The sequence below is a fragment of the Ornithorhynchus anatinus genome, chromosome 2, assembly GCF_004115215.2.
Source record: "Ornithorhynchus anatinus isolate Pmale09 chromosome 2, mOrnAna1.pri.v4, whole genome shotgun sequence".
Lineage (NCBI taxonomy): Eukaryota > Metazoa > Chordata > Mammalia > Monotremata > Ornithorhynchidae > Ornithorhynchus > Ornithorhynchus anatinus.
Window position 1 is genome coordinate 169603800 of NC_041729.1, and position 25511 is coordinate 169629310.

At 48.9% G+C, this 25511-nt stretch overlaps 1 protein-coding gene across 3 annotated transcripts in view; it reads left to right on the forward strand.

Annotated features, from left to right (window-relative positions):
• PDE3A (phosphodiesterase 3A) overlaps positions 1-23252 on the forward strand; it is a 298794-nt gene extending 275542 nt beyond the window's left edge. For all 3 annotated transcript variants that reach the window (XM_029052392.1, XM_029052378.2, XM_029052387.2), the window contains exons 14-16: positions 2664-2819; positions 5631-5910; positions 15325-23252. In XM_029052392.1, coding sequence (XP_028908225.1) covers positions 2664-2819; positions 5631-5910; positions 15325-15575 — 687 coding nt within the window. In that variant the 3' untranslated portion in view covers positions 15576-23252. The remainder of the gene's footprint in view (positions 1-2663; positions 2820-5630; positions 5911-15324) is intronic.
• Positions 23253-25511: the final 2259 nt, after the last annotated feature.

Below are 25511 nucleotides of genomic sequence, written 5' to 3' on the forward strand. Positions count from 1 at the left end.
TTTTTTATTCATTCAGTCCTATTTGTTGAGCGCTCACTGTGTGCAGAGGACTGTACTAAGCGCCTGAGAAAGTATATTACAAAAATAAATAGTGACATTCCCTGCCCACAATGTATTGAACACTTACTATGTGCAGAGAGGACATTACTCAGGGCTAGGGAGGGTACAGTTTAGCAGAGTTTTTAGACTCATTTCCAGACCACAATGAGCTTACCGTCTACATGGGGTTAGAGACATTAATATAAATAAGCGGCGTGGCTCAGCGGAAAGAGCACGGGCTTTGGAGTCAGAGGTCATGGGTTCGAATGCCGGCTCTGCCACCTGTCAGCTCTGTGACTGTGGGCAAGTCATTTAATTTCTCTGTGCCTCAGTTACTTCATCTGTAAAATGGGGATTAAGACTGTGAGCCCCACGTGGGGCAACCTGATTCCCCTGGGTCTACCCCAGCGCTTAGAACAGTGCTCTGCACATAGTAAGCGCTTAACAAATACCAACATTATTATTTTTATAAATAGCGAATAGGTATGTAAGTGTTGTGGGGCTGAGGGAGGGGTAAAAAAAAGAAGCAAATCCGAGCATAAGGGTGACGCAGAAGGGAGTGGGAGAAGAGGAAATTAGGGCTTAGGGAAGGATTCTGGGAAGAGATGTCCTTTCAGTAAGGCTTTGAAGTGGGGGAGAGCAATTATCTGTCTGATAGGAGGAGGGAGGGAGTTCCAGGCCGGAGGGAGGGCACGGGCAAGAGGTCGGCAGCGAGATAGACAAGATCAAAGTACAGGGAGGAGTTGGGCGTTAGATGAGTGGAGTGTGCCAGCTGGGTTATAGTAAATAAAATAAAATGAATAAATTGTGGTATTTTGTTAAGCGCTTACTACGTGCAAAGCACTGTTCTAAGCGCCGGGGACTACAAGGCGATCAGGTTGTCCCACGTGGGGCTCACAGTTTTAATCCCCATTTGACAGATGAGGTAACTGAGACCCAGAGAAGTTAAGCGACTTGCCCAAGGTCACACAGCTGACTAGCGGCGGAGCCGGGTTTAGAACCCATGACCTCTGACTCCCAAGCCCGCGCTCTTCCCACTGAGCCACGCTGCTTCTCATAGCCGTAGTAGGAGAGCGGGGAGGTGAGGTAGGAGCGGGCCTGGATATTGAGACCATTAAAGCAATGGCAAGGGGTCTGTGTTGGTTGCAGAAGGGGACGGGCAACCCCTGGACGTCTTCGAGGAGCGGGGTGACGTGTCCTGCGGAGTTCTGTAGAAGAGTGATCCGGGTGGCAGAGGGAAGGATGGACTGGAGTGGGGAGAGACGGGAGGCGGGGAGGTCAGCAAGGAGGCTGGTGCAGTAATCAAGGCGGGCTAGGAGAAGTGCTTGGATCAGCCACAGTTTGGCTGGAGAGGAAAGGGCACATTTAGCCACGTTGTGAAGGTGGAACCGAAATAAAGATCCCTAAAGCCCAGAGAGAAATGTCCGAAGCTAGATGACCCCTAGTTCGCCTAGAACAGAGCGGTTGTGCCTTCCGGAAGCCCCCACTCTGATTGCGGTCCTCCCCTTGTCCTGCGCCGCCTGTGCGGCGACAACCCGTTCTTTGGACCCACTAAACTGTAAGCCCCTGTGGTCAGGGAACATGTCTAGCAACTCTGTTGTACTGTCCTCTCCCAAGCGCTCAGAACAGAACGCTGAACACGGTAAGCACTCAGTAAATACCACCGATTGATTTTGATAAGGCTGCCGTTGTCCGACAGAGGTCCGCTGATTCCCCAAGTGGCGTTCTGGCCGTGACCCGGAATGGTAACCCACCAACCGGCAGAACGGAGCAGATTTTGAAAAGTCTCCTGTTCCTATCTGTCCTCCCGTTGCCTTAAAACGTGAACTGTGAAACAGAACCCACGAGGGAATCGCAGCAAGGAGTCTCAGTTCCATCTGAGAAGGAACATAGAGCCCGGGCCTGGGAGTCAGAAGGTCACGGGTCCTCATCCCGGTTCTGCCACACGCCTGCCGAGTGGCCTTGGGCAAGTCACTTTACTTCCCCGGGCCTCAGTTCTCTCAGCCGTAAAATGGGGATAGAGACTATGAGCCCCACGTGGGACGGAGACTGTGTCCAACCCGATTTGCTCGTCTCCACCTCAGCGCTTAGTTCAGTTCTTGGCGCATAGTAAGTGCTGAACAAATACCACAGTTATTATGATCGATTGGAAGCAGTGTGGCTTAATGGGAAGAGCATGGGCTTGGGAGTCAGAGGACGAGGGTTCTAATTGGGCTCCGCCACTTGTCCGCAGTATGACCTTGAGCAAGTCACTTCACTTCTCTGTGCCTCAGTTACCACATCTGTAAAATAGGGATTAGAACTGTGAGCCCCACATGGGACAACCAGATTACCTTGCATCTACTCCAGCGCTTAGAACGGTGCTTGGCACGTAGTAAGCACTCGACGAAGACCGTCGTTATGATGCTCAATTATTCTTATCCCGATTGGATTATCACTGTCCATTATGGGTTTTCTCATTTGGCCAAGTTCCGATGGGAAGAAAGGGAGGACGAGCCCGCCACGGGGTTTCGAGTTCCCTCCGGGCCCGGTGTGGGCTGCCTCGTGGGCGGGGTTTTCTACCGGAATCCCCGCTCTCCCGTGACCGACCCCGGGGGCCAAGGCGCTTTTTGCCTCTCGTGCAGGTGAACGAAGAAGTCGGAATCGATTGGACCAACGAGAACGACCGCCTGCTGGTCTGCCAGATGTGCATAAAGCTGGCGGACATCAACGGCCCCGCCAAATGCAAGGAGCTTCACCTGCAGTGGACGGACGGCATCGTCAACGAGTTTTACCAGCAGGTAACCTACCTCCCCCTGGACCTCGGAAACTGGCGATCAGTGTCGCTCTCCCCGCTGAACCGGAAACTCCTGGAGGGTGGGGATTGTGTCTACCCACTCTTTTAGATTGGACTCACCCAAGCGCTTAGTACAGCGGTCTTGCACGCAGTAAGCGCTCGATAAATGCCACTGATGGATTGGGTAGGAGGGAATGTTTCTACCAGCTCCGCTGTACTGGACTCACCCGAGCGCTGAGTACAGTGCTCTGCAAATTCATTCATTCATTTACTCATATTTATTGAGCGCTTACTGCGTGCAAGCCCTTGGAAAGTACAATTCAGGCATATAGTAAGAGCTCAATAAATACCACTGATTCACCGATTAATTAATGGACCGTCGGGAACATGTCGATCAACTCTGGTATATTGGACTCTCCCACGTGCTTAGTACAGTGCTCTGCACACAGTAAAAGCTCCATTAATTGATTGGTTGATTGGGCAGGAGGGATTGTGTCCACCAATTCTGTTGTATTGCACTCACACAAGCATTTAGTACACTGCTCTGCACAGAGTAAGCCCTCCGTAAACACCATTGATCAGTGGGGAGTAAGAAACTTGTCTACCAACTCTGCTATATCGGACTCTCCCAAGCACTTAGTACACTCCTCTACACACACCAAGTGCCCAATAAATATAACTGATTGGGTGGGGAACGTGTCTACCGACTCTGTTGTACTGTCCTCTTCTAAGCACTTGGGCCAGTGCCCTGCCTAAAGTAAGCACTGAATAATAATAATAGTAATGATGATATTTGTTAAATGCTTACTGTGTGCCAAGCACTGTTCTAAGCACTGATAAATTGGACTGAATTATGGATAGATAGAAATAAATGGTGTCACCTTGGGTCACTCGTGATGAAGTGATGAAGGCCTGCAGGGGGAGAGATCGTTCTGCGCTTTGTCGCTGTTTAGGGCTCCCCCCGTCCATGGCCACTGTATTTATTGAGCACCCGCAAGAGGCGATCCACTCTTATAAGCCCTTGGCAGGGTACCTTCAGAACATGACCCTTTTATTCGTTCAATCATATACATTGAGCGCTTAATGTGTGCAGAGCACTGTACTAAGCGCTTGGAAGGTAAAATTTGGCAACTGATAGAGACAATCCCTGCCCAACAACGGACTCACGGTCTAAAAGGGGGAGGCAGACAACAAAACAAAACAAGTAGTCGGGCATCAGTACTAATAAGATAAATAGAATCATGGCTATATATCCCTTGCATTCTAACAAGGGAGACATTCATCAGAGCAGTGACAGAAAGAAAAGTCAGAGGATGACGTTGATGGCATTATTAGTTACAATAATAATAATTGTGTCATTTGTTAAGTTCTTACTATGTGCCAGGCACTGTTCTAAGCAATAATAATAATATTTGTAGTATCTGTTAAGCATTTAATATGTTCCAGGAACTGTAATCATAACAATTGTATTAATGATGGTATTTGTTAAGCACTTACTATGTGCCAAGCACTGTTCTAAGCACAGGGGGAGATACAGGGTAATCAGGTTGTCCCACATAGGACTTACAGTCTTCACCCCCATTTTACAGATAGGGTAACTGAGGCATAGAGAAGTTAAGTAGGTTGCCCAAGGTCACACAACAGACAGGTGGCTGAGCCAGGATGAGAACCCACGTCCTCTGACTCCCAAGCCCGGGGTCTTGCCACTAAGTCACGCTGCTTGTCTGTATTGAGCGCTGGGGCGGATACGAGCAATCGGGTTGGACACAGTTCCTGTCCCACATGGGGCTCACAGTCTTAATCCCCATTTTCCAGCTGAGGGAACTGAGGCACAGAGAAGTGAAGTGACTTGCCCAAGTGGTGCAACTGGGATTAGAACCCTGGTCCTTCTGACTCCCAGGCCCAGCTTCTATCCACTAGGCCACACTGCTTCTCATCCATCCATCCTGGTGCAGGAGAATTGTGGAGATGATGTGGGAGGTGGGAATTTTCTGGGGAAGCCTTGGGGGGGAGGTGGATTATGAAGGGAAGCCTTGGAACATGGGAAGAGCAAGGGTAGGTTGGCTTGGTGGGGGGCAGAGGATTGCCAGGCTGGGGGAATAGCTCGGCCACAGGGATGGAGGCAGAAGAGTTGAGATCGGAGAGGCCTAGGGACAGATGCAGTATGGCCTAGTGGATATGCCAAGACCTGGGAGTCAGAAGGTCATGGGTTCTAATTCCCGTTCCGCCACTTGTCAGCTGTGTGAGTTTGGGCAAGTCACTTCACTTCTCTGTGCCCCACTTCCCTCATGTGTAAAATGGGGATTAAGACTGTTACCCCCATGTGGGACAATCTGATTACCTTGTATCCCCCTCCCCCCCCCCAGCACTTAGAACAGTGCTTGGCACATAGTAAGTACTTAATAAATACCATCATTATTATTATTTTAATCCCAGCCCTGCCCACTTGACCTCTGACTCCCAAGCCCGTTCTCTTGCCACTACGCCACCCTGCCTCAGTCCCTTAGAACATATGTCCAGTCAGCGCTTATGACGGTGCTTGGCACAGAGTAAGCGCTTAACGAAGACCATCATTATTATCGTATCCACGTCATTTATCTTCATGTCCGTCTCACCCTTTGGACCGTAAGCTCATCGTGAGCAGGGAACTTGTCTATCAACTCAGTCTATATTGAGCTCTCTCAACCGCTTGGTCCAGTGCTCCGCACCCAGTCAGCGCCCAATAGATAGGATCGATGGATCGGTGGCTGGTGGCGCTGGGGTTCGCGTTTGTGGCGTTTGTGGAGGAAGGGTGACAAAGCTCTGCGGTCCCCAGGGTGACGAAGAAGCCAGCCTGGGCCTCCCCATCAGCCCGTTCATGGACCGCTCGGCTCCTCAGCTGGCCAACCTCCAGGAGTCCTTCATCTCCCACATCGTCGGACCGCTGTGCCACTCCTACGACTCGGCCGGCCTGATGCCCGGGAAGTGGGTGGAGGACGACGCCGACGAGCTGGGGGGCGACCCCGACGGGCACCCCGAGGACGGGGAGGAGGAAGAGGACGACGACGGGCAGAGCACCCCCGAAGGGGAAGCTGACGAGAACGCGGAATCCTCAAGTAAGCCGGGAAAGGAGCAGTGAGGCCTAGTGGCTGATAACAATAACGATCGTGGTAATTCCTAAGCGCTTACTATGTGTCCAGCACTGGACTGAGCGCTGGGGTGATACAAGATGACCAAGTCCCACGTGGGGCTCACATTCTCAGTGGGAGGGAGAACAGGATTGAATCCCCATTTTGCAGATGAGGGAACTGAGGCCCAGAGAAATTAAGCCACTTGCCCACGGGCTAGAGCGTGGGACCCGGAGTCAGGAGGACCTGCATTCTTATCCCGGCTCCACCATTTGCCTGCTGTGTGACCTTGGGCAAGTCGCTTCATTTCTCTGGGCCTCAGTTACTTCATATGTAAAATGGGGATGAAGACTGTGAGGCCCATATGGGACCTGATTAGCTTGTATCTACCCCAGCGCTTAGTACAGTGCCCGAGACACAGTACGTACTTAAATAATATTTAAAAAAAAAAAATAAGTAAACCTTTCCCATCAGCGGGGGCCTGGAGGCAGTGACCACCTTCGGTCCCAAAAGGACAAATGTCCGGTCTTTGGCCGAGTCTGTCCGTAACCACGATGGCCACCGGTCACTTGGGGGACCCCGAGGTAAAAGTAATAATGATAGTATTTATTATACATTTACAATGTGCCAAGCACTGTTCTAAGCACTGGGCACTGTTCAGGTGTTCCAGTACTGGGGCCCGGGGCCTGTGGTGGGATGCGGTCTGTCTCAAAGCCTAATTTTTAACTAACTGCCGCTTCTCAGTTTCAATTTTTGCCTGACTTGCGACGGAGTACACCTTATATGCTGACGAACGGCAGTCGGAAACAAACCTGTTTTAGCGTGATTTTTCAGCTCTCCTATAAGAGACGGATCACCCCATCCCAGGCAGTGCTCTTCCTTGTCCCCGTCAAAATGGAGTTTTCAGCAAGGGAGCGCTTATGAAGTATTGGTCCTTGCAGGAGACCATGTATCACGCTCTCGTGCTTTCCCGAGTTGATTAAGATGAAAGCAGTGGGATTTATGAAGCGTTTACTGAGTATTAGGCAAGATGCAAAATAATTATGTCAGCTGCAGAGAAGCAGCATAGGGTAGTAGATAATAATAATGATAATTATGGTATTTTTTGAGCGATTACTATGTACGAGACACTGCACTAAGTACTGTAGTAGATACAAGCAAATCGGGCTGGACGCCGTCTCTGTCCCATGTTGGGCTCACAGTCTTAATTCCCATTTTACAGATGAGGGAACTGAGATCCAGAGAAGTAAAGTGATGTGCCCAAGGCCACACAGCAGATAGGTGGCGGAGCTGGGATTAGAACCCATGACCTTCTGACTCCCAGGCTCGTATTCTATCTATTACACCATGCCTCTATGCTGAGCACGGTCCTGAGAGTCAGAAGATCACGGGCTCTAGTCCCGGCCCTGCCACTTGTCTCCTGTGTGACCTGGGGCAAGCCAACTCATTTCTCTGTGCCTCAGTTCCCTCATCTGTAAAATGGGGATTGAGACTGTGATCCTCGAGTGGGACAGGGACCGTGTCCAACCTGATTAACTTGTATCTACCCCAGGGCTTAGTACAGGGCCTGGCTCATTAAGTAAATACCTTAATTATTGTTATTATTTTTGTCAGTGGGAGCAAGGGAAAACTTGTATTTTATCCCCATTTTACTGATGGGGAAAGAGACAGTGCAGATAAGGGAATCGTTCAAACTCACCAGCAAGCAAGTAGTAGGTCTACAACCCAGAACTTCTGATTCCCGATCATTTAATCAATCAGTGATATTTATTGAGTGCTCACTGTGTGCAGAGAGCACTGTAGTAAGTGCTCAAGAGAATACAACATAAGAGAGTTAGTAGACCCGTTGCCAGCTCACAAGTAGCTTACAGTCCGGAGGGCTCTTTGCTTCACCACTGAACCACATTTGCTTCCCCATGTTCCACAAAATCACCACCCCCCGCAAAAAAAAAAAAAAAAAAAATATTCGAAAACAGGGTTGAGAAACAGAAGACATCTCCACTTGGGTGTCCTGTCATCATCTTAAACTTAACATGTCCAAAACAGAACTCCTTATGTTCCCACCCAAACCCTGTCCTCTCCCAGACTTTCCCATCACTGTAGACAGCACCGTCATCCTGCCTATCTCACAAGCCGTTAACCTTGGCGTTATCCTTGACTCCTCCCTCTCATTCAATCCACATATTCAATCTAGCACTAAATCCTGCTGGTTCAACCTTCACAACGTGGCTAAAATCCACGCTTTCTTCTCCGTCCAAACTGCTATCACGTTTATCCAAGCCCTTATCCTATCTCGCCGTGACGACTGCACCGGCCTCCTTAGTGACCTCCCCGCCTCCCGTCTCTCCCCACTCCAGTCCATACTTCACTCTGCTGCTCAGATCATTTTTCTACAACAACATTCAGGACACATTTCCCCGCTCTTCAAGAACCTTCACTGATTGTCCATCCACCTCTGCAGCAAACGGAAACTCCTCACCGTTGGTTGGTGGAAGCAGCGTGGCTCAGTGGAAAGAGCCCGGGCCTGGGAGTCAGAGGTCGTGGGTTCTAATCCCGGCTCCACCACCTGTCAGCTGTGTGACTGTAGGCAAGTCACTTCACTTCTCTGTGCCTCAGTTACCTCATCTGTAAAATGGGGATTGAGACTGTGACCCTCAAGTGGGATGACCTGATTACCCTGTATCTACCCCAGGGCTTAGAACAGTGCTCTGCACATAGTAAGTGCTTAACAAATACCAACATTATTGTTTAAAGTGCTCAATAACCTTGCCACCTCCTACCTCACCTCGTTACTCTCCTACTATAACCCAGGCTCTGCTTTGCTCCTCTAATGCTAACCTTCTCACTGTGCCTCCATCTCTTCTATCTCATCATTAACCTCTCTCCCCCGTCCTGCCTATAGCCTGAACGCCCTCCCTTTTCATATCCGTCACACGATGACTCTCTGTCCCTTCAAAGCTTTATTCAAGGCATATCTCCTCCTGGAGGCCTTCCCTGATTAAGGAAGGTCTCTCTTCCTTTTCTTCAACTCCCTTCTGCATCACCCTGACTTGCTCCCTTTATTCATCCCCCCTCCCTCAGCCCCACAACACTTATGTACATATCCGTAATTTATTTATATTCATATCTGTCTCCCTCTAGACTCTAAGCTCGTTGCGGGCACAGAATGTCTCTGTTGTATCGTCCTCTCCCAAGTGCTTAGTACAGTGCTCTACACACAGTTAGCGCTCAATAAATATGATTGATTGATGAATAATGTATTACATGATCATTCGTACTTACTGAGCACTCTGCAACAGTGTTGGTAGACGTTCCCTGCCCTCAAGGAACTTACAGTCTAGAGAGAAGTAAAGACATCAAACTAAATGAAGGATGTGGACATAACTGCTGTGGGGCTGAGACTGGAATGAATAAGGGGTGAGAATCCAGCTGTGAGGGCAATGCAGAGTGGAGAAGGAGTAGGGGAAATGTGGCTTTAGTTGGGGAAGGCCTCTTGGAGGAAATATGCTTTTAATAAGCCTTTGAAGGTGAAGAAAATGATGTTCTATCAGATTTGAAGGGAGAGGGAGTTCCAGGCCAGAGGCAGAACAGGGGTGAGGGATTGTCAGTGAGATAGATGAGATGGAGGTACAGCGAGTAGGTTGGCATTAGAGAAGCAAAGTGTGTGGGCTGGGTTGGAGTAGGAGAGCAGTGAGATAAGTAGGAGTGGGCAAGGCGATTGACTGCTTTACAGCCTGTGGTAAGGAGTTTCTGTTTGAGGCAGAGGTGGATAATAATAATGTTGGTATTTGTTAAGCGCTTACTATGTGCAGAGCACTGTTCTAAGCGCTGGGGTAAACACAGGGGAATCAGGTTGTCCCACGTGGGGCTCACAGTCTTAATCCCCATTTTACAGATGAGGGAACTGAGGCACAGAGAAGTGAAGTGACTTGCCCACAGTCACACAGCTGACAGGTGGCAGAGCCGTGATTCGAACCCATGACCTCTGGCTCCCAAGCCCGGGTTCTTTCCACTGAGCCACGCTGCTTCTCTAGGTAGAGGATCTGTACCCAGGTGGATGGGTAACTACTGGAGGGTCTTGAGTAATGAGAGAACATGGACTAAATGTTTTTGTTTTTTAAAAAATATTCGAGCAGCAGAATGAAGTATAGATTAGAGCGGGGAGAGGTGGGAGGCAGGGAGGTCAGCAAGGAGGCTGATGCAGTAATCAAGGCGAGTTAGGATAAGTGCTTGGATCAACGAGGCAGCAGTTTGGATGGAGAGGAAAGGCTGATGTTGTGAAGGCTGAACCGACAGGATTTAATGGCAGACTGAATACGTGGGTTCAGTGCAAGAAACGAGTCAAGGATAATGCCGAGGTTATGGGCTTGCGAGACAGGAAGCGTGGTGGTGCTGCCTGCGGTGACAGAAAAGTCACAGGTGGACAGGGTTTCCTTGGAAAGATGAGGAGTTCCGTTTTGGACTTTTTAAGTTGGAGCTGTCAGCGGGACTTCCAATTAGAGATGTCGTGAACGCAGCAGGAAATGCGAGATTGCAGAGAGGGAGAGAGAGATCAGGGCTGGAAATGGAGATTTGGGGATCATCTACATAGAGCAGTTGAAGGCATGGGAGCGAATGAGGTCTCAAGGGAGTGGGTGTAGATGGACAATAGAAGGGGACCCAAAACTGAGCTTGCAGGGACCCCCGCAGTTAAGAGGAGCCCGTGAAAGAGACTGAGAATGAGCAGCTAGAGAGGTAGGAAGAGAACCAGGAGAGGGCAGTGTCAGTGAAGCCAAAATTGGATAATATTTCTAGGAGGAGGGGATCGTCTGAGCTGAGCCGTTGAGGAGGACTAAGATGGAATAGAGGTCGCCGGATTCGGCAAGGGAGGAGGTCTCCGGTGACCTCTGCCGGGGCAGTTTCCCAAAGGGGGTCGGGATTTTTGTAAGACGTTGCCAGATTAAGATGACCCGGACGGACCGCGGGATATGAAGCCAAACGGAGTTTCAAGCCCCTGGCCCACTTTGAGCTGCAGGCAGTGAGATTCAAAGAACTGGAGTCGCTTGACATGAAACGTTCTAACGCGGTGTGTTGACGGATGAGGAAGGTTGGATTGGATTTCGCCGTAAAAGAGCTTTGCGGGGAACTAAGCTCTTTCTAATGAGTTCCGGAGCTGGACTGGGGCTGCAGAGCTGTGAGATATTCTGTTCCCAGTTTGAAATCGTCCCGCTCCGAACGAAAGGGCCGCTGCTGGTGGGCACCTGCTTTAGGCCACCTTGTGCACACTAATCCAAGCCGCCGGAGAGGGTTCAAGCATTCCTCGACGTCATTTTGTTCCTGAATTCTTGAAGGGTTTATCGCTGAAGTTTTCAAGGCAACCAGGAGGGCGGAGGAAGGCATAAACTAATCCCATACGGTGCTTCATCCCAGCAGAGTGGCTTAGTGGATAGAGCACAGGCCTGGGAGTCAGAGGTCCTGGCTTCAAATCCCAGCTCCGTCATTTGTCTGCTGTGGGACCTTGGGCAAGTCACCTCGCTTCTCTGGGCCTCAGGAGCCCTGTGTCAGTTGCCTCATCTGTAAAATGGGGATGAAGCCTGGGAGCCCTGTGTCAGACAGGGACTGGGTCCAATCTGATTGACTTACAACTACCCCGGTGCTTAGAACATTGGTTGGCACATAGTGAGCACTGTTATCATCCTTATTGTTATTATTAATATTATTACCTGAAAACTGGGAGACGACGTCTGAGGACAGACCAGTCTGGTACACTGCTGACAAGAAGCAAGAGACTCTTTGGGGGCCAAAGATTTGTTAGGAAGAGGAGTTGAGAAGATAAGTGAAAACAGCACCAGGTGCTGCCCACGTTCAACGCAACAACACACTAAGCCACTGCCATTTTTCGTGGCCAATGGAAACAGGACAGTGGGTCCCACTTTCTTTTTTTCAACCACATTCACACCTCTCAGTTAATCAGTGGTATTTATTCAGTGCCTACTATGTGCAGAACACTGTACTAAGCCCTTGGGTGTGAACCTCATGGTCTAATGGCTAGAGCACGGGCCTTGGAGTCAGAAGGACCTGGGTTCTAATTCTGACAACCACTTTTTTGCTGTGAGACCTTGGGCAAGTCACTTCACTTCCCCGGGCCTCAGTTTCCTCATCTCAAAAATGGGGATCGAGACTGTGAGCCCCACATGGGACAGGGACTGTGTCCAATCCATTCATTCATTCAATAGTATTTATTGAGCACTTACTATGTGTAAAGCACTGTACTAAGCGCTTGGAATGTACAAATCGGTAACAGAGACAGTCCCTGCCCTTTGACGGGCTTACAGTCTAATCGGGGGAGACGGACAGACGAGAACCATGGCAATAAATAGAATCAATCCAATTGGCCTATAGCCACCCCAGCCCTTAGTACAGTATCTGGCACATAGTAAGTGCTTGGTAAATACCATAGTTCTTATTCTTATTATACTGTATCTACCACAGAACTTAGTATAGTGTCTGGCACATAGTAAGTGTTTAACAAATACCAAAGAAGCAAACCCAAAAAACTACATATCTATAAGGAAGGAAACTGCTGGTCTCAAGGGGTCTGAATTGAAAACGGAGTTTGAGAGAGTAATAATCATCCTAATCTTAGTATTAAGTGCTTACTATGTGCTATAGTCCCTGACATATAGTAAGCGCTTAACAAATACCATAATAATAATTATGATTATGTGCTAGGCACCGTATTAAGCTCTAGGGTGGATACAAGCAAATCGGGTGGGACACAGCCCCGTCTCACGTGGGGCTCACAGTCTCCATCCCCATTTTGAGGTAACTGAGACCCAGAGAAGTTAAGTGACTTGCCCAAGGTCACAGAGCAGACAAATGGCAGAGTTGGGATTAGAACTCGTGAACTTCTGATTCCCAAGCCTGTGTTTTATCCATATCTCTAGGGTTTGAGGTTAGGCTATAGGAAAGGTGTATTTCTGTTCCTCTGGGGCTTGGCATAATTTTACAGACAGACAAGGATCTCTTTGGTCTGAAAACTTATCCTAGCCCCATAATTGGAAATTATATCTCCTTTAGGAAGCTTTTCCTGACTAACCTCTCAAAGCCTTATTAAATGGATATCTCCTCCAAGTGGCCTTCCCCAACTAAGCCCTTGTCTCCTCTTCTCCCACTCCCTTCCACGTTGCCTTTGTACTGGGTTTTATACTTTTTCATTCACCTTATCCTTTAATTCACCCCTTCCTCAGCCTCACGGCATATGTAAATAAATATCCATTTATATCAATTCTGTTTCTCTCTCTGGATTGTAAGCTTGTTATGGGCAGGGAAAGTGTCTATCCACTCTGTTATACTGTGCTTTCATAACTAGTAATAATAAGAATAATGATGACATTTGTTAAGCGCTTACTAGGGAAACAGCATGGCTCAGTGGAAAGAGCCCGGGCTTGGGAGTCAGAGCTCATGGGTTCGAATCCCGGCTCTGCCACCTGTCAGCTGTGTGACTGTGGGCAAGTCACTTCACTTCTCTGTGCCTCAGTTCCCTCATCTGTAAAATGGGGATTAAGACTGTGAGCCCCACGTGGGACAACCTGATTCCCCTGTGTTTACCCCAGCGCTTAGAACAGTGCTCTGCACATAGTAAGCGCTTAACAAATACCATAATTATTATTATTGCAGCATGCCTGCCAATGCTGATATATTGTACTCTCCCAAGCATTTAGTACAGTGCTCTGCACGTAGGAAGTGCTGAATAAATATGATTGATTGATTGACTGTGATGTTGTTGTGGGCAGGAAGCAGGCCTACCAACTCTGTTATAGTGTACTTATCCACTGCTTAGTATAGTGCTCTGCACACAGTAAGTGATCAATAAATACAACTGATGGATTAACTGTAAGTAAGCTTGTGAGCAGGAGAGGGAATATGTCCAACAACTCTGTTGTATTGTACTCTCCCAAGTGCTTAGTACAGTGCTCTGCACCCAGTAAGCACTCAATAAATACCATTGGTTACTGATACTATAACAAGGAGCAACTTTTCTCCACGTCTCCTGATTCAGAGACTCGGGGTCACGTTTTGGCCTTTTATTAAACCACATACCTATTTGTGTGTTAGCCTTTTAAACCAAACCCAGCACTTACGTACATATCTGTAATTTATTTATTTATGTATTTACATTCATGTCTGTCTCCCCCTCTAGACCGTAAGCTCGTTGGGGATAGCAGACGTGTCTGTTTATTGATATATTGCATTCTCCCAAGAGCTTAGTATGGTGCCGTGCACACAGTAAGCGCTCCGTAAATGTGACTGAATCAATTAGGTGAATTTCACCATCAGTAGTGAATCCTTCCAAATCAAAAGGACATCTATTTGTGTATACTCACACACACAAAGTCAGTCGGTCATATTTATTGAGCACTTTTTGTGTGCAGGGCACTGTACTAAGAACTTGGCAGAGTATGATATAATGATACATTTGCCCGTACCCTGCTCACAAAGAGCTTACAGTCTAGATACACACATACTATTCTTCGCCGACTAAGAGCTGGGGTTGAGCGAGCTAGCCTCATCCCAGCTCTGGCGGTGTGACTGTGGACAAGTCACTTAACTTCTCTGTGCCTCCGTTACTTCATCTGTAAAATGGGGATGAAGCCTGTGAGCCTCATGTGGGACAACCTGATTACCCTGTGTCTAACCCAGCGCTTAGAACAGTGCTCTGCACAAAGTAAGCGCTTAACAAATACCAACATTATTATTATGCATCCATTCACTTCATTCATTTGTATTTATTGAGTACTTACTGTGTGCAGAGCAAATGTACTAACCGCTTGGGAGAGTACAGTATAACAATGAACAGACACATTTACCATTTGTCTGCTCTGTGACCTTGGGCAAGCCACTTAACTTCTCTGTGCCTCAGTTAACTCATATGTAAAATGGGGATTATTATTAATAATAATAATGATAATGGTATTTGTTAAGCACTTACTATGTGCCAAGCACTGTTCTAAATGCTGGGAAAGATAAAAGGCTAGCAGGTTGTCCCACATGGGGATCACAGTCTTAATTCCCATTTTGCAGATGAGGTAACTGAGACACAGAGAAGTGAAGTGATTTGCCTAAAGTCACCCAGCTGACAAGTGGCAGAGCCAGGATTAAAACTCACAACCTCTGACTCCCAAGCCCGTCCTCTTTCCACTAAGCCACTCTACCTCTCTGATTAAGACTGTGAGTCCCACACAGGACAGCCTGACCACCTTTTATCTACCGCGGAGCTTAGAACAGTGCTTGGTACAGAGTAAGCACTTAACAAATACCATAATTATTAATATTATCCTTAATGACTCACAGTCTAGAGGGACCTAGCAAATCGCCTCTCTAGTCCGATGGATAGATTGATCGGCCGGTGGTGTTTTTCAGGAAAGCCAAAGTTCCAGAGGAGGAAAATTCACTGCCAGATCACGCAGCACCTGCTGCAGAACCACAAGATGTGGAAGCAGGAGATCGAGAGAGAGCAACGCCTGAGCGGGGCCGGGGGCCGGGGTAAGGGCGGACCGGACGCCGCGGGCCCGGCCCAACCGGCGGAAACCATCCAAGCCATCACGGAGGAGGATGAAGACAGAGGGAGAGGCCGGGGAGAGGAGAGTACCGCTGCCCAGCCGGCCCAGTGACCACGGCCCCGAGTGGGAGTGGGCCCCGGGCCGGATGGACCCGCCCCCGGACCGTCCTACAAGCCAGCACAAAATCTAGACACGACACTGTAGAAATACGGGATCATTGCACCTGCAGCTGTTCCACCTGTCTCTTTTTCCTTCGTTTTATTATTATTCTTCATATTTTTTACAGTGAGGTACATTGTTTCGACACCGGCTTCTAGGGACCTTTCGAAGATGAGAAGAATCTGGATCTCTACGTGCCCATGGTTGTGGGGTGGGCCGGGATCACTTCCGACCCCTTTCCCGCACACGGCACTCACACCCGTACGTGTGCAAACACACACACACACACACACACACAGAGGGGATTTGTCACCCCACATTTCTTGGATTTAACTACAAAGGCAGATAACTATCGCTGTCGTACAAGGAAGTTGGGCGGACGGTCTGATTCACAGTTAACCGTCAGGTACCACAACTAAGTCGCCTTTGCCCTCCCTACTGAAGGATGAAATTTGCAAGGTCGATGGGAATCCTGATGCATCCTGCCAACGATTTGTGTTGGCATGGATGTGGGTGTGGGCAGGGGGGTGAATGATTGGGTGTGCAGTGTGTGTGTATGGGCGGATGTGTGCCCGCTTGCGTGTGGTTAGATCAGTGGAGTTGGAATACGTACCCAATTAGCACAGCACTGTAGCACGTGACTCATTTCAAGCGAACAGATCGGACAGATCGAAAGGAAGTTGCCCCGGCAGCGGCGGCTCCATCCCTTCCGTCGGAGCTCCGTCTTTCCAACCGCGGGGAACTTCTCCCCCGAGTCGGCATCCCGGCCGACTCCCAACAGAGGTCCGGAGATGAGCACTACTGAGACGGCACCTCTGGGAGGGTTCTTTCTCCCACTGACTGCAAAAACCCCTGGGAATACAGGCCCCTTCTCCTTACTCGTCAGGTGTCGGGGCATACGTACCTGACTTATGGGTTTAAGGAACAGCTTTGTCACTCGTCTAAGGAGGAGGCCGGCCCCGACCGGGCCTCGGACCGGGAGGATGTCTGGAAACGGCCTCAAAGGCGAGAGTCCCGGGGCCAGATTTCACACCGGTCACCCCGTCCCAGCCGTGCCTTCTCCACGCCCGTCGCCAAGGAGGCCATTTTCTCAGTTTTCAGCATCGGGCCACAGAAGGGAGTTGTCAGGACCTGATTTCCCAGAGTCCTTGGAGCGGAGGCCTCCTGGCCCGGGGACTGGTGAGCCCGGGTTGGGGTCCAGGGGACAGCCACCCCTCAGAGGCACTCAGTCCGGAGAGGAGCCAGGTGAGCGGCAAACTGGCCCCCACCCCGCCGCCGCCACCGAGGAGCCGGGGTGTCGTCATGACTTGTCCGCTTTGGCGTGGAGCCCGTGCCTCAGCTGGAGAGACTCTTTCATCCCACGTGTGTTTCTGCTGTGAGCCAAACCCCTATTTAAAAAGTCGATCCTCGCTTTCCACGTTTGATTTCACGATATGATATTTGACAGGGATTCGTTGTCTTGTAAATATGCAGAAATGTTTTATCGGTTCCTGTAGATAGTCAACTCTGTTCCGGGGAAGGGCCGGAGAGGCTATGAGAAAGGGACGCATCTATTGTAAAGTTATTCTTTTGCGATCTCTATTCTTATACATCGTAGCCATCTCCAGGCTCAGATAGTAAAGTGGGGAGCATCTTGCCGAGATTTCGGGGGCAGCCACTAAATCTACATTCTCCATTTCAGGGGCGAGGAATTGGTGCGTTGATCCAGTGTAGTATTTTTGGACTGATGGGCCAGGTGTTTTAGTAAAATATGGACAGGATTTCCCAGGACGTTCTGTCTGTAAGAGGGATTTGAATTAAATTTTGTCAGGTAGGAAGACAGTTGCAGCTCATCCAAAATGTAATTTTTATGGTGCCCTTTCCCACTATTTTAGCATATTGCCCTCGCTGTCGTAACATGCAGACCTCCTGAACTTCCTCTGAATAGTGAGACTATGCCCTTTGGGTTTGGTATTGCTAACTTGCCCTCACCCCCTCGGTTTTTGTCAAGAAGAGAGAGTTTCACAACTCCTTAGCTTCCTGCAAAAGGACCTTTCTGCTTGAATGCCCAAACCGACCTCTGAACCGAGAGGATTCCCGACGCAGAAGTCGGTACGTAGCAGCATGACATACTGGTTTCTCACCTGCCTTCCTAGCAAATGGGGAGAGAAGCAGGCATCTAAACAACCAGAATGCCTTTCGAGACCGGCCCTTAGTGGTGTGAGCTCTGATGGTTTTGAATTTCTTCCAGGCACCTGGCACTTCACATTTGCACAGATCCCACAGTTTTCCATTCCTTTTATCCCAGGGGCTTGAATCGTTCTTCCCCTGATGCAGGTTTTGAGGAGCGGTAGGGCGCTCCCACCTCTGACCGTTTCCTGGACTGGCCACATAAAACACGATCGTCACTGGCGGATTTCCCCACGTGGTGGAGGCTGAGGGAGTTTGGGGATGGGGTAGGAGTGGGGAGCGGCGAAGGAGCTGTGCCGGTTGGGGTAGGGGAGGAGTCGCTGCTGGAAGGCAGTAGTTCCTTTGTCCCTGCAGGATCGGAAGGCCTCGTTTGAGGTGTGAGGCCCACGGGGGATCCGCCGAGGAGAGACACCCCCTTCTGAACCCCGATCCCCCCCAGACTGGCTTCAAACCCAGACTTGGAGTGACGGCCGCTGGAACCCTGTCGATTTAAATTCTGCATTCCCCCAGCTCCATCGCAGTGTGGCAAGATTTCAGAGACACGGAAAGATTCCCTGGAGAAGAAGAGGTGCCCTCTCAGAGATGGCACAGCCAGATGACAGACGTGTGCATCGAGGGCGGTGTTCCAGCGGGCCCAGGGATTTGCTGATGAAAAAGACTCTCTTCACCCTTTTTTGGTCGATGTCACCGAGCATTATCTACGCATCCGTTCCCAGCTGCCTCCTCTGGCGCTCCGGAGACTGTCCTCTGCTCTTCATTCAAGCCTAATCTGTGCGTTCCATGAGACAAACTCAGGTCTTGGAAATGAAAGCATGCCCGCCCAGCTCTGGAAAAAGGACGTTCTGGAAACCAAGGTGGGAGACAGTGAGAACGGGTTTTGCCGGTTAACTTCGAACCTGGGTTCTGAATACTGAGTGACCGATAGCCCCTGCCGAGCAGACCCCATCTCTTATGATTGCCACCCAAGGGACGGGCCACTGTGTAACACCTTGGTTTCCACCGTCAGCCAGTCACGAGACTCCCCCCCATTTCCTCGAATGGTGTTTGAACTTTCAGTGGTAGATTTTTTTGTGGACCCAATAAATGATCCCAGAAGAAGATGAGAAAGCCAGTAGCTAAAGCAGAATCTGTCTTAGTGGGAGGAGGAAGGAGGCTCTTCACCCAGCTAAGAAAAACCCTCGGAAATACAGTCCCCAGGGGCTGTTTCCTTTCCTTGGGACTGGCTTCCCTAACCAGTCCCCAAAGACAATCAAGCCTAACGTCTCAACCGGTGGTGCTGCATCAGCGACATTCATCTTCCAATATGGTAGCGGCAGATGTTGATATAAAATCCTGTTGTTTCCCACTCTCCCCATTCCAGGCTTCCAACCTCCTTCTCGGCCTTAGAATTCCCTGCAAAGTCAAGAACTTGCAGAGGAAGGTGAACTCCGATCTGCTGGTCTGGCGAAGAATGAAAAAAGAAAATAAAACCTAGGTCATGAAGAGACTCACGTATTCTTCAAAAATCAAACCTTTAATCTGAGGCGATCGCTTACCCAAAAAGAATACTCCTGTAACCACCGGTTTTTTTACTCGAACTCTTCCTTCAGCTTCCACTCCCAACTGATCCCTGAATCGTCATATGGCCGTTAGACCGAATCTGTTCTAATTCCCAGTTTTTCTTTCTCCAGTTCTGCCCTCCCCCCAGGCGACCGTTGGGCAGATGGTTCTGAGGAGGGCCTTTGGTCTGGCTATCATTCACCCTCCGCTATTTTTCTTAACCAAGCAAAGAGTTGAAAACCATTTGGGAGACATTGCCCACTTGCAAGGAAGAGCTCCCAACGATACCCAGCTACGGGGCTTTGAGGGAAGAAACTATTCTAGCAAAAATCTCTGATTTCTGGTTGCTTTTCTATCACTTGGAGAATGCTCTCTATTCACCATGGGAAACTTTGGAACCAGAAGGGAGTTGTTAAGGTAAGCATCGGGGGCCATGCATCAGCTAGAATCTGTGCCGATGGCCCTTGTGGTCCCCAGTGCAGGAAGGGTTCGGTTTTGAAGGTGTTTTTGTCCGGGGGCCTCATCTAGTTGTCTTTTGGCAACAAAAACACATCAACTGCCAAGGCAGCTTCGACCACCTGGGTGAACTCTTTTCCTTGGTTCTAGAAGTACGTCTGCAATGAAAGGGTCATGAAATGCTCAGCCAAGGGGCTACTTTGACTTGAGATGCATTATGGAAAACCAAGCGGTTACCAAGATTGGTGCAAGTCAGGGACCGTCAGCTCCAAGTTCCACTCTGAACGTCGGTTCGGTGACCGTAACTTGAACACGATTGACGTCCAACTCCGGTGAACTCGCTTGAAGGCCTGGCGGTCAGGGATGACCGAGGAAGATGTGGAAAATGCCATCCCCACGAGAGATTCTTTTTCCTAGGACAAACACGCCCTGGATGGCAGTCCCAGAGCCGCACTTTATACACAAGTCTGGGTCTTTAACCCAAAACCTGACCAGCTGCTCCTCCGAGCAGGACATTCGGAAGCCGCCTACCTCAGAGCCCTCCCCGGGATGCAGTACTGAGAGAGGAAACCCAGGTAATGGCGGCACTCCACAGGTGCTGGAGATGTTTGCTCCTCTGTCCATTTTCCATTTTTATTTAAAATCGGAAGCCATCGGCCAAACGGTTCGGATCCAAGCACAAGCAACGTGGAGCTGTTCAGTAGATCCCTACTGTTGTGAGACAGGGCCATTTGTCACTATGACTTGTCATCCTAGAACTGATCTAGGTGGGTTCCCAACATCCTCCTCAGTAGAAACGCCTCATCTCTTGAAATCCACGGAATCCGTTACACAGAGCGTTGAGAAATCCGAAAGAGAATTGAAATATTGGAGGGAGAAGACGGTGTTTGGTGTTTTGCCAAGATCCTACCTACCTCAGGAAAAAGAAAAATAGTAAGGTGGGCCTGGTAAATATTTGGAGTGACATCATTATATATATTTTGCGTATTCCCAAAGGAACTTCGATCAAGGACAGTTGTCTCTTCGCATGGATGGACTGTGGAGAAGAAATATAAAATCCACTGTCCAGCAATAGATCGGAAAATTGAATTGAAATGTCCTGGTCCCGCCACTTTAAAAATACTATCCCGTGTAGAGGTCGTTATGAGAATGGAGATTTCTGACCTCAAAGTGGGTAGACCAATCTTCCCAACTCAAAGAGAAGTGAACCCTCCCAATTTATCATGTGGTGTTAGAGGTGCCCACTGAGGAATATAAAATTAAGGAACGCACCCAATTTCTATCTCCCCTTGCTCTTCTAAGCCTTCCCCCTGCCCCGCCCCCAACCCTTTCTTCCTTACCCCATTGGAACCATGTCCCGGATTTCCCCAGTTAGGCCATCACAATCTGGAACAAACCTCAAGACAGACACACCACGGGTTTCTACCCTCCACCGTACCCCTTTTGCCATCAAATGTCAGCCAGTTGCTCCGGTCAAAATGATTTATTTGGGAAATTGAAGTCACCGGTGGCAAAATCTTTTTTACGTAGCTCTAACCCACTGGGTTTTTAAAAGAGAAATGCTGTACTGTTTTGATGCAGTCGTTATATTTTCAGGAACGCCATCCCGATCGGGCTAAAACCTAGTGAGCAGAAATCCCCCTCAAGATGACGGTAAGGACAAAAATCATTTTACGTCATCGTGAGGGTAAGCAGCGGTAGGTAGTTTAAGGGTTCACCTGCTGGGATTGAAGAGCAAAGGAAGCGCTTTCAGGGCTGGGAAGGGGAGAGAAGATGAGAGGAATGTAAGGTCTGGGAATGAAGAGTGCCGGGCCCAGACAATCAGGCGAGCCTTCTCAGGGCCTCCTCAGCCTTCCCCCCAGACCAAAGAAGCCCAATCAGTTCAATATTCCTCGGGCGCACAAGGGGCTGAAGAGTCCCACGGATAGAACTGGGTCTTCCTGGACTATGGAGAACGCTGCTTCACAGTTCCTGAATGAGAAGCCCCCATTTTGCTTTGAAGCAGGGGATCTCTCCACGCAGGCCATTTCACTCATCCCACGTCAACTTTCTAACCCATCTCTTGAATGTGAAAACACGGAGCCGTCTGTGACCCCACCGGGCTTGGATCTAACTGGTGGGGAGAAGGAGGGTCTCCCCCTCCCCCGCTGCAGGATTTCCTCGGTTATTTACAACCAGTAACCCGGGACTGCACAGCAGTTCTCTTCGAAGAATCCGAGCCCCCTTTAGGACCGCTCTTCTTTCGGCGGGGGCCGGGGTGCGGGGGGTTTGGCTTTGCCAGTATATAGTTGGTGATCGTTACTTACTGAATCCTAAGGCTGATTTTTATAACCGATGTACAGCGTTTGCATGGGGGAATGTGATTTACACTGTAGCTTATCTTTGCTTGCCTGTTGCCTTGACTGTCGAATGGGTGGCAGTTGGTTTTCATTTGGGAAAGGAGCTTCTCCTTGGGCGCCAAGAGAAATCATCTTTGCCGTGCCGAGCACTGGAAATCGATAGCAATTGGGTCCTCGGTCAGACAGTTCTTCTTTTGTAGAGCCCCTCGTCATTTTTTCTCCCCAAGTGAGATTTGGTGCTTGTCAGTCATTGGGACGGGTCGGGGGAAAAGGATAGAGGAGAGGTGGGGAGTCACACGATGGCTCCCAGGAATGCTCCTTCCCGCTCTTCCTCTTCTCCGGGTCTTCCCGGAACCAGGCCGTAAAAGCCAGCGGTGCCGGGAGCTTCTCGGAGGACCGGGTTGGGAGCCACCCTCTGGGCCGGCGAAGTAGGAATCGGCGCTCGGAGCTGGGGAACGGAGGCTTCCCTTGGGCTCTGTGGCCCTGGAACCCCGAAGCTCGGGTGGGAGGTTTCCCTGTGGGTTGTTCGGCTTGGAGCCCCTGAAAAGCAATATTTAAATTTAAAGAAACTGCCAACCAAAGTGGCAATACAGAAAGGCCATATTTTCAGGTCTGTACTTGCCAGTTTTTAACCCGGTATTGTCCTCACTCTTTAGCGTGTACATTAATTTATATTGCTGTATTGTCAGTAGGGTAACAAACGGTTCCACCTAGCAAAGCACTCCACGAACAATGCCTTGTATCCTTTAGGTGATGATCTCTCACGGATGGAATAAACCTTTTCCTTTCACTAGTATCTTGCACTTAATACATGTAGCAATACTTAATATATTCCCTTCACAAGTATTTGTTAAGTGATTTAGTTAATGGCCGATAAATGTTTTGTACAAAATAGATTCTGTACAGAAAAAAAATCTTTTAGAGAAACATTATTTATTTTTACTGTTTTGTAACTTAGACACTATACTGAAGCTCCCTTTGGCCAGAATTACTGGAAGTGCCTCTTGGTAATATGTATAATATAGTAAATATATATTCAAAATTACTAGAATTATTGGTCACAAATGAATAATGTGGATGTTGCAATGTGAAGACAACTGTACAACATAAATAGAATTCTGTGGTATCCTGTCTCATAGAGTGATTATTTGAACTCTGTTTTTGTTACGCTTTGGTTGACCAGAAAAATGAGCCGAAGGGAGAGGAGGATGTGTTCTATTATGAATAATAATAGTAATAATAATGTTGGTATCTGTTAAGCGCTTACTATGTGCAGAGCACTGTTCTAAGCCCTGGGGTAGATACAGGGTCATCAGGTTGTCCCACGTGAGGCTCACAGTTAATCCCCATTTTACAGATGAGGTAACTGAGGCACAGAGAAGTTAAGTGACTTGCCCACAGTCACCCAGCCGACAAGTGGGAGAGCCGGGAGTCGAACTCATGACCTCTGACTCCGAAGCCCAGGCTCTTTCCACTGAGCCACGCTACTTCCCCTAGTAGTAGTAGTAATAGTGGTAGTAATTGTGGAATTTGTTAAGCACTTATTATGTGCCAGGCACTGTACTGAGTGCTTGTGTGGATACAAGCAAATCAGGTTGGACACAGTCCCTGTCCCACCTGGGGTTCACAATCTCAAACTCCGTTTTACGGAGTGAGATAACTGAGGCCCAGAGAAGTGAAATGACTTGCCCAAGGTCACCCAGCAGACAAGTGGTGGAGCGGGGATGAGAACACAGGTCCTTCTGACTCCCAGGCCCGGGCTCTATCCACTAGGGGAAGCAGCGTGGCTCAGTGGAAAGAGCCTGGGCTTGGAAGTCAGAGGTCATGGGTTTGACTCCCGGCTCTGCCACTTGTCAGCTGTGTGACTGTGGGCAAATCACTTAACTTCTCTGTGCCTCAGTTACCTCATCTTAACTGTGAGCCTCAGGTGGGACAACTTGATGACCCTGTATCTACCCCAGCGCTTAGAACAGTGCTCTGCACATAGTAAGCGCTTAACAAATACCAACATTATTATGATTATTATTAGGCCATGCTGTTTCTAACCTTGCAGTTCGGCACACACTTTGTCCTTTTCTTGTTTTTGTTTTCTTGCGATTTGTTCATGAAAGAGGAAAAGTCTCCACCAACCATGATCAAACTAATCAAAAGAACTGTTTCTTCAGTGCCTAACGTGTGTAGAGCACTGCGCGTAAAGCTTGGGAGGGCACACCAGTTATGAAACGCATGCGTGTTCCATGTCTTCAAGGGGCTTCCGAGCCAGGAATAATCACATTCATTCATTCATTCAATAGTATTTATTGCGCGCTTACTATGTGCAGAGCACTATACTAAGCGCTTGGAATGAACAAGTCGGCAACAGATAGAGACAGTCCCTGCCGTTTGACGGGCTTACGGTCTGATCGGGGGAGACGGACAGACGAGAACAATGGCGATAAATAGAATCAAGGGGAAGAACATCTCGTAAAAACAATGGCAACTAACTAGAATCGAGGCGATGTACATTTCATTAACAAAATAAATAGGGTAATAAATATATACAGTTGAGCAGATGAGTACAGTGCTGAGGGGATGGGAAGGGAGAGGAGGAGGAGCAGGGGGAAATGGGGGGAAAAGAGGGTTAAGCTGCGGAGAGGCGAAGGCGTGGTAGAGGAAGTAGAGGGAGAAGAGGAGCTGGTATTTGTTAAGCACTTACCATGTGCCAGGCACTGTACTAAGCACTGGGGCAGATCCAATGAAATCGAGTTGGACACGGTCCCTGTCCCACGTGGGGCTGACGGTCTTAAAATGTAAGTTTAAACTGTAATCTCTGGAACATGAGCTCACTGTGGGCGGGGAATGTCTGTTGTTACACTGTTTCCCAAGTCCTTAGTACAGTGCTCTGCACATAGTAAGCGCTCAAGAAATATGATTGATGGGCTGACTTAAAAAGGCCCTCGTGAACATATGTCTGTTGCCTTCCCACAAGCTGCACCAGAGCACTTAATACAGTGCTCGGCTCACAGTGGGCATTCAATATCATCTGTTCACATTTAAAGTTATTGATGGTGGTATTATCTGTCAATAGGAGCAGATCCGAAAAGAGCCAGGTGAGCTAAAGTCCATCCCTAATCAAGCAATTAATCGGGGTCATTTTTAAGTGACTGTGTATTCCCCCCCCGACCCCCCCCCGTGCTTGGAACAGGGTAGGCTTGCTTAGCATTGTGCAGAAAATAAATAAGACTGTAGGTTTGCATGGCATATGGCTTCCCCAGGAATAATAATAATAATATTTGCGGTATTTGCTAAGCGCTTCTTATTTGCCCAGGTACTGTGATAAGCATTAAGATTAGTCCCGTGTTTTCCCCTGGGTGGAATTAAGGCTCAGTGAATCTAGCATCCGTGG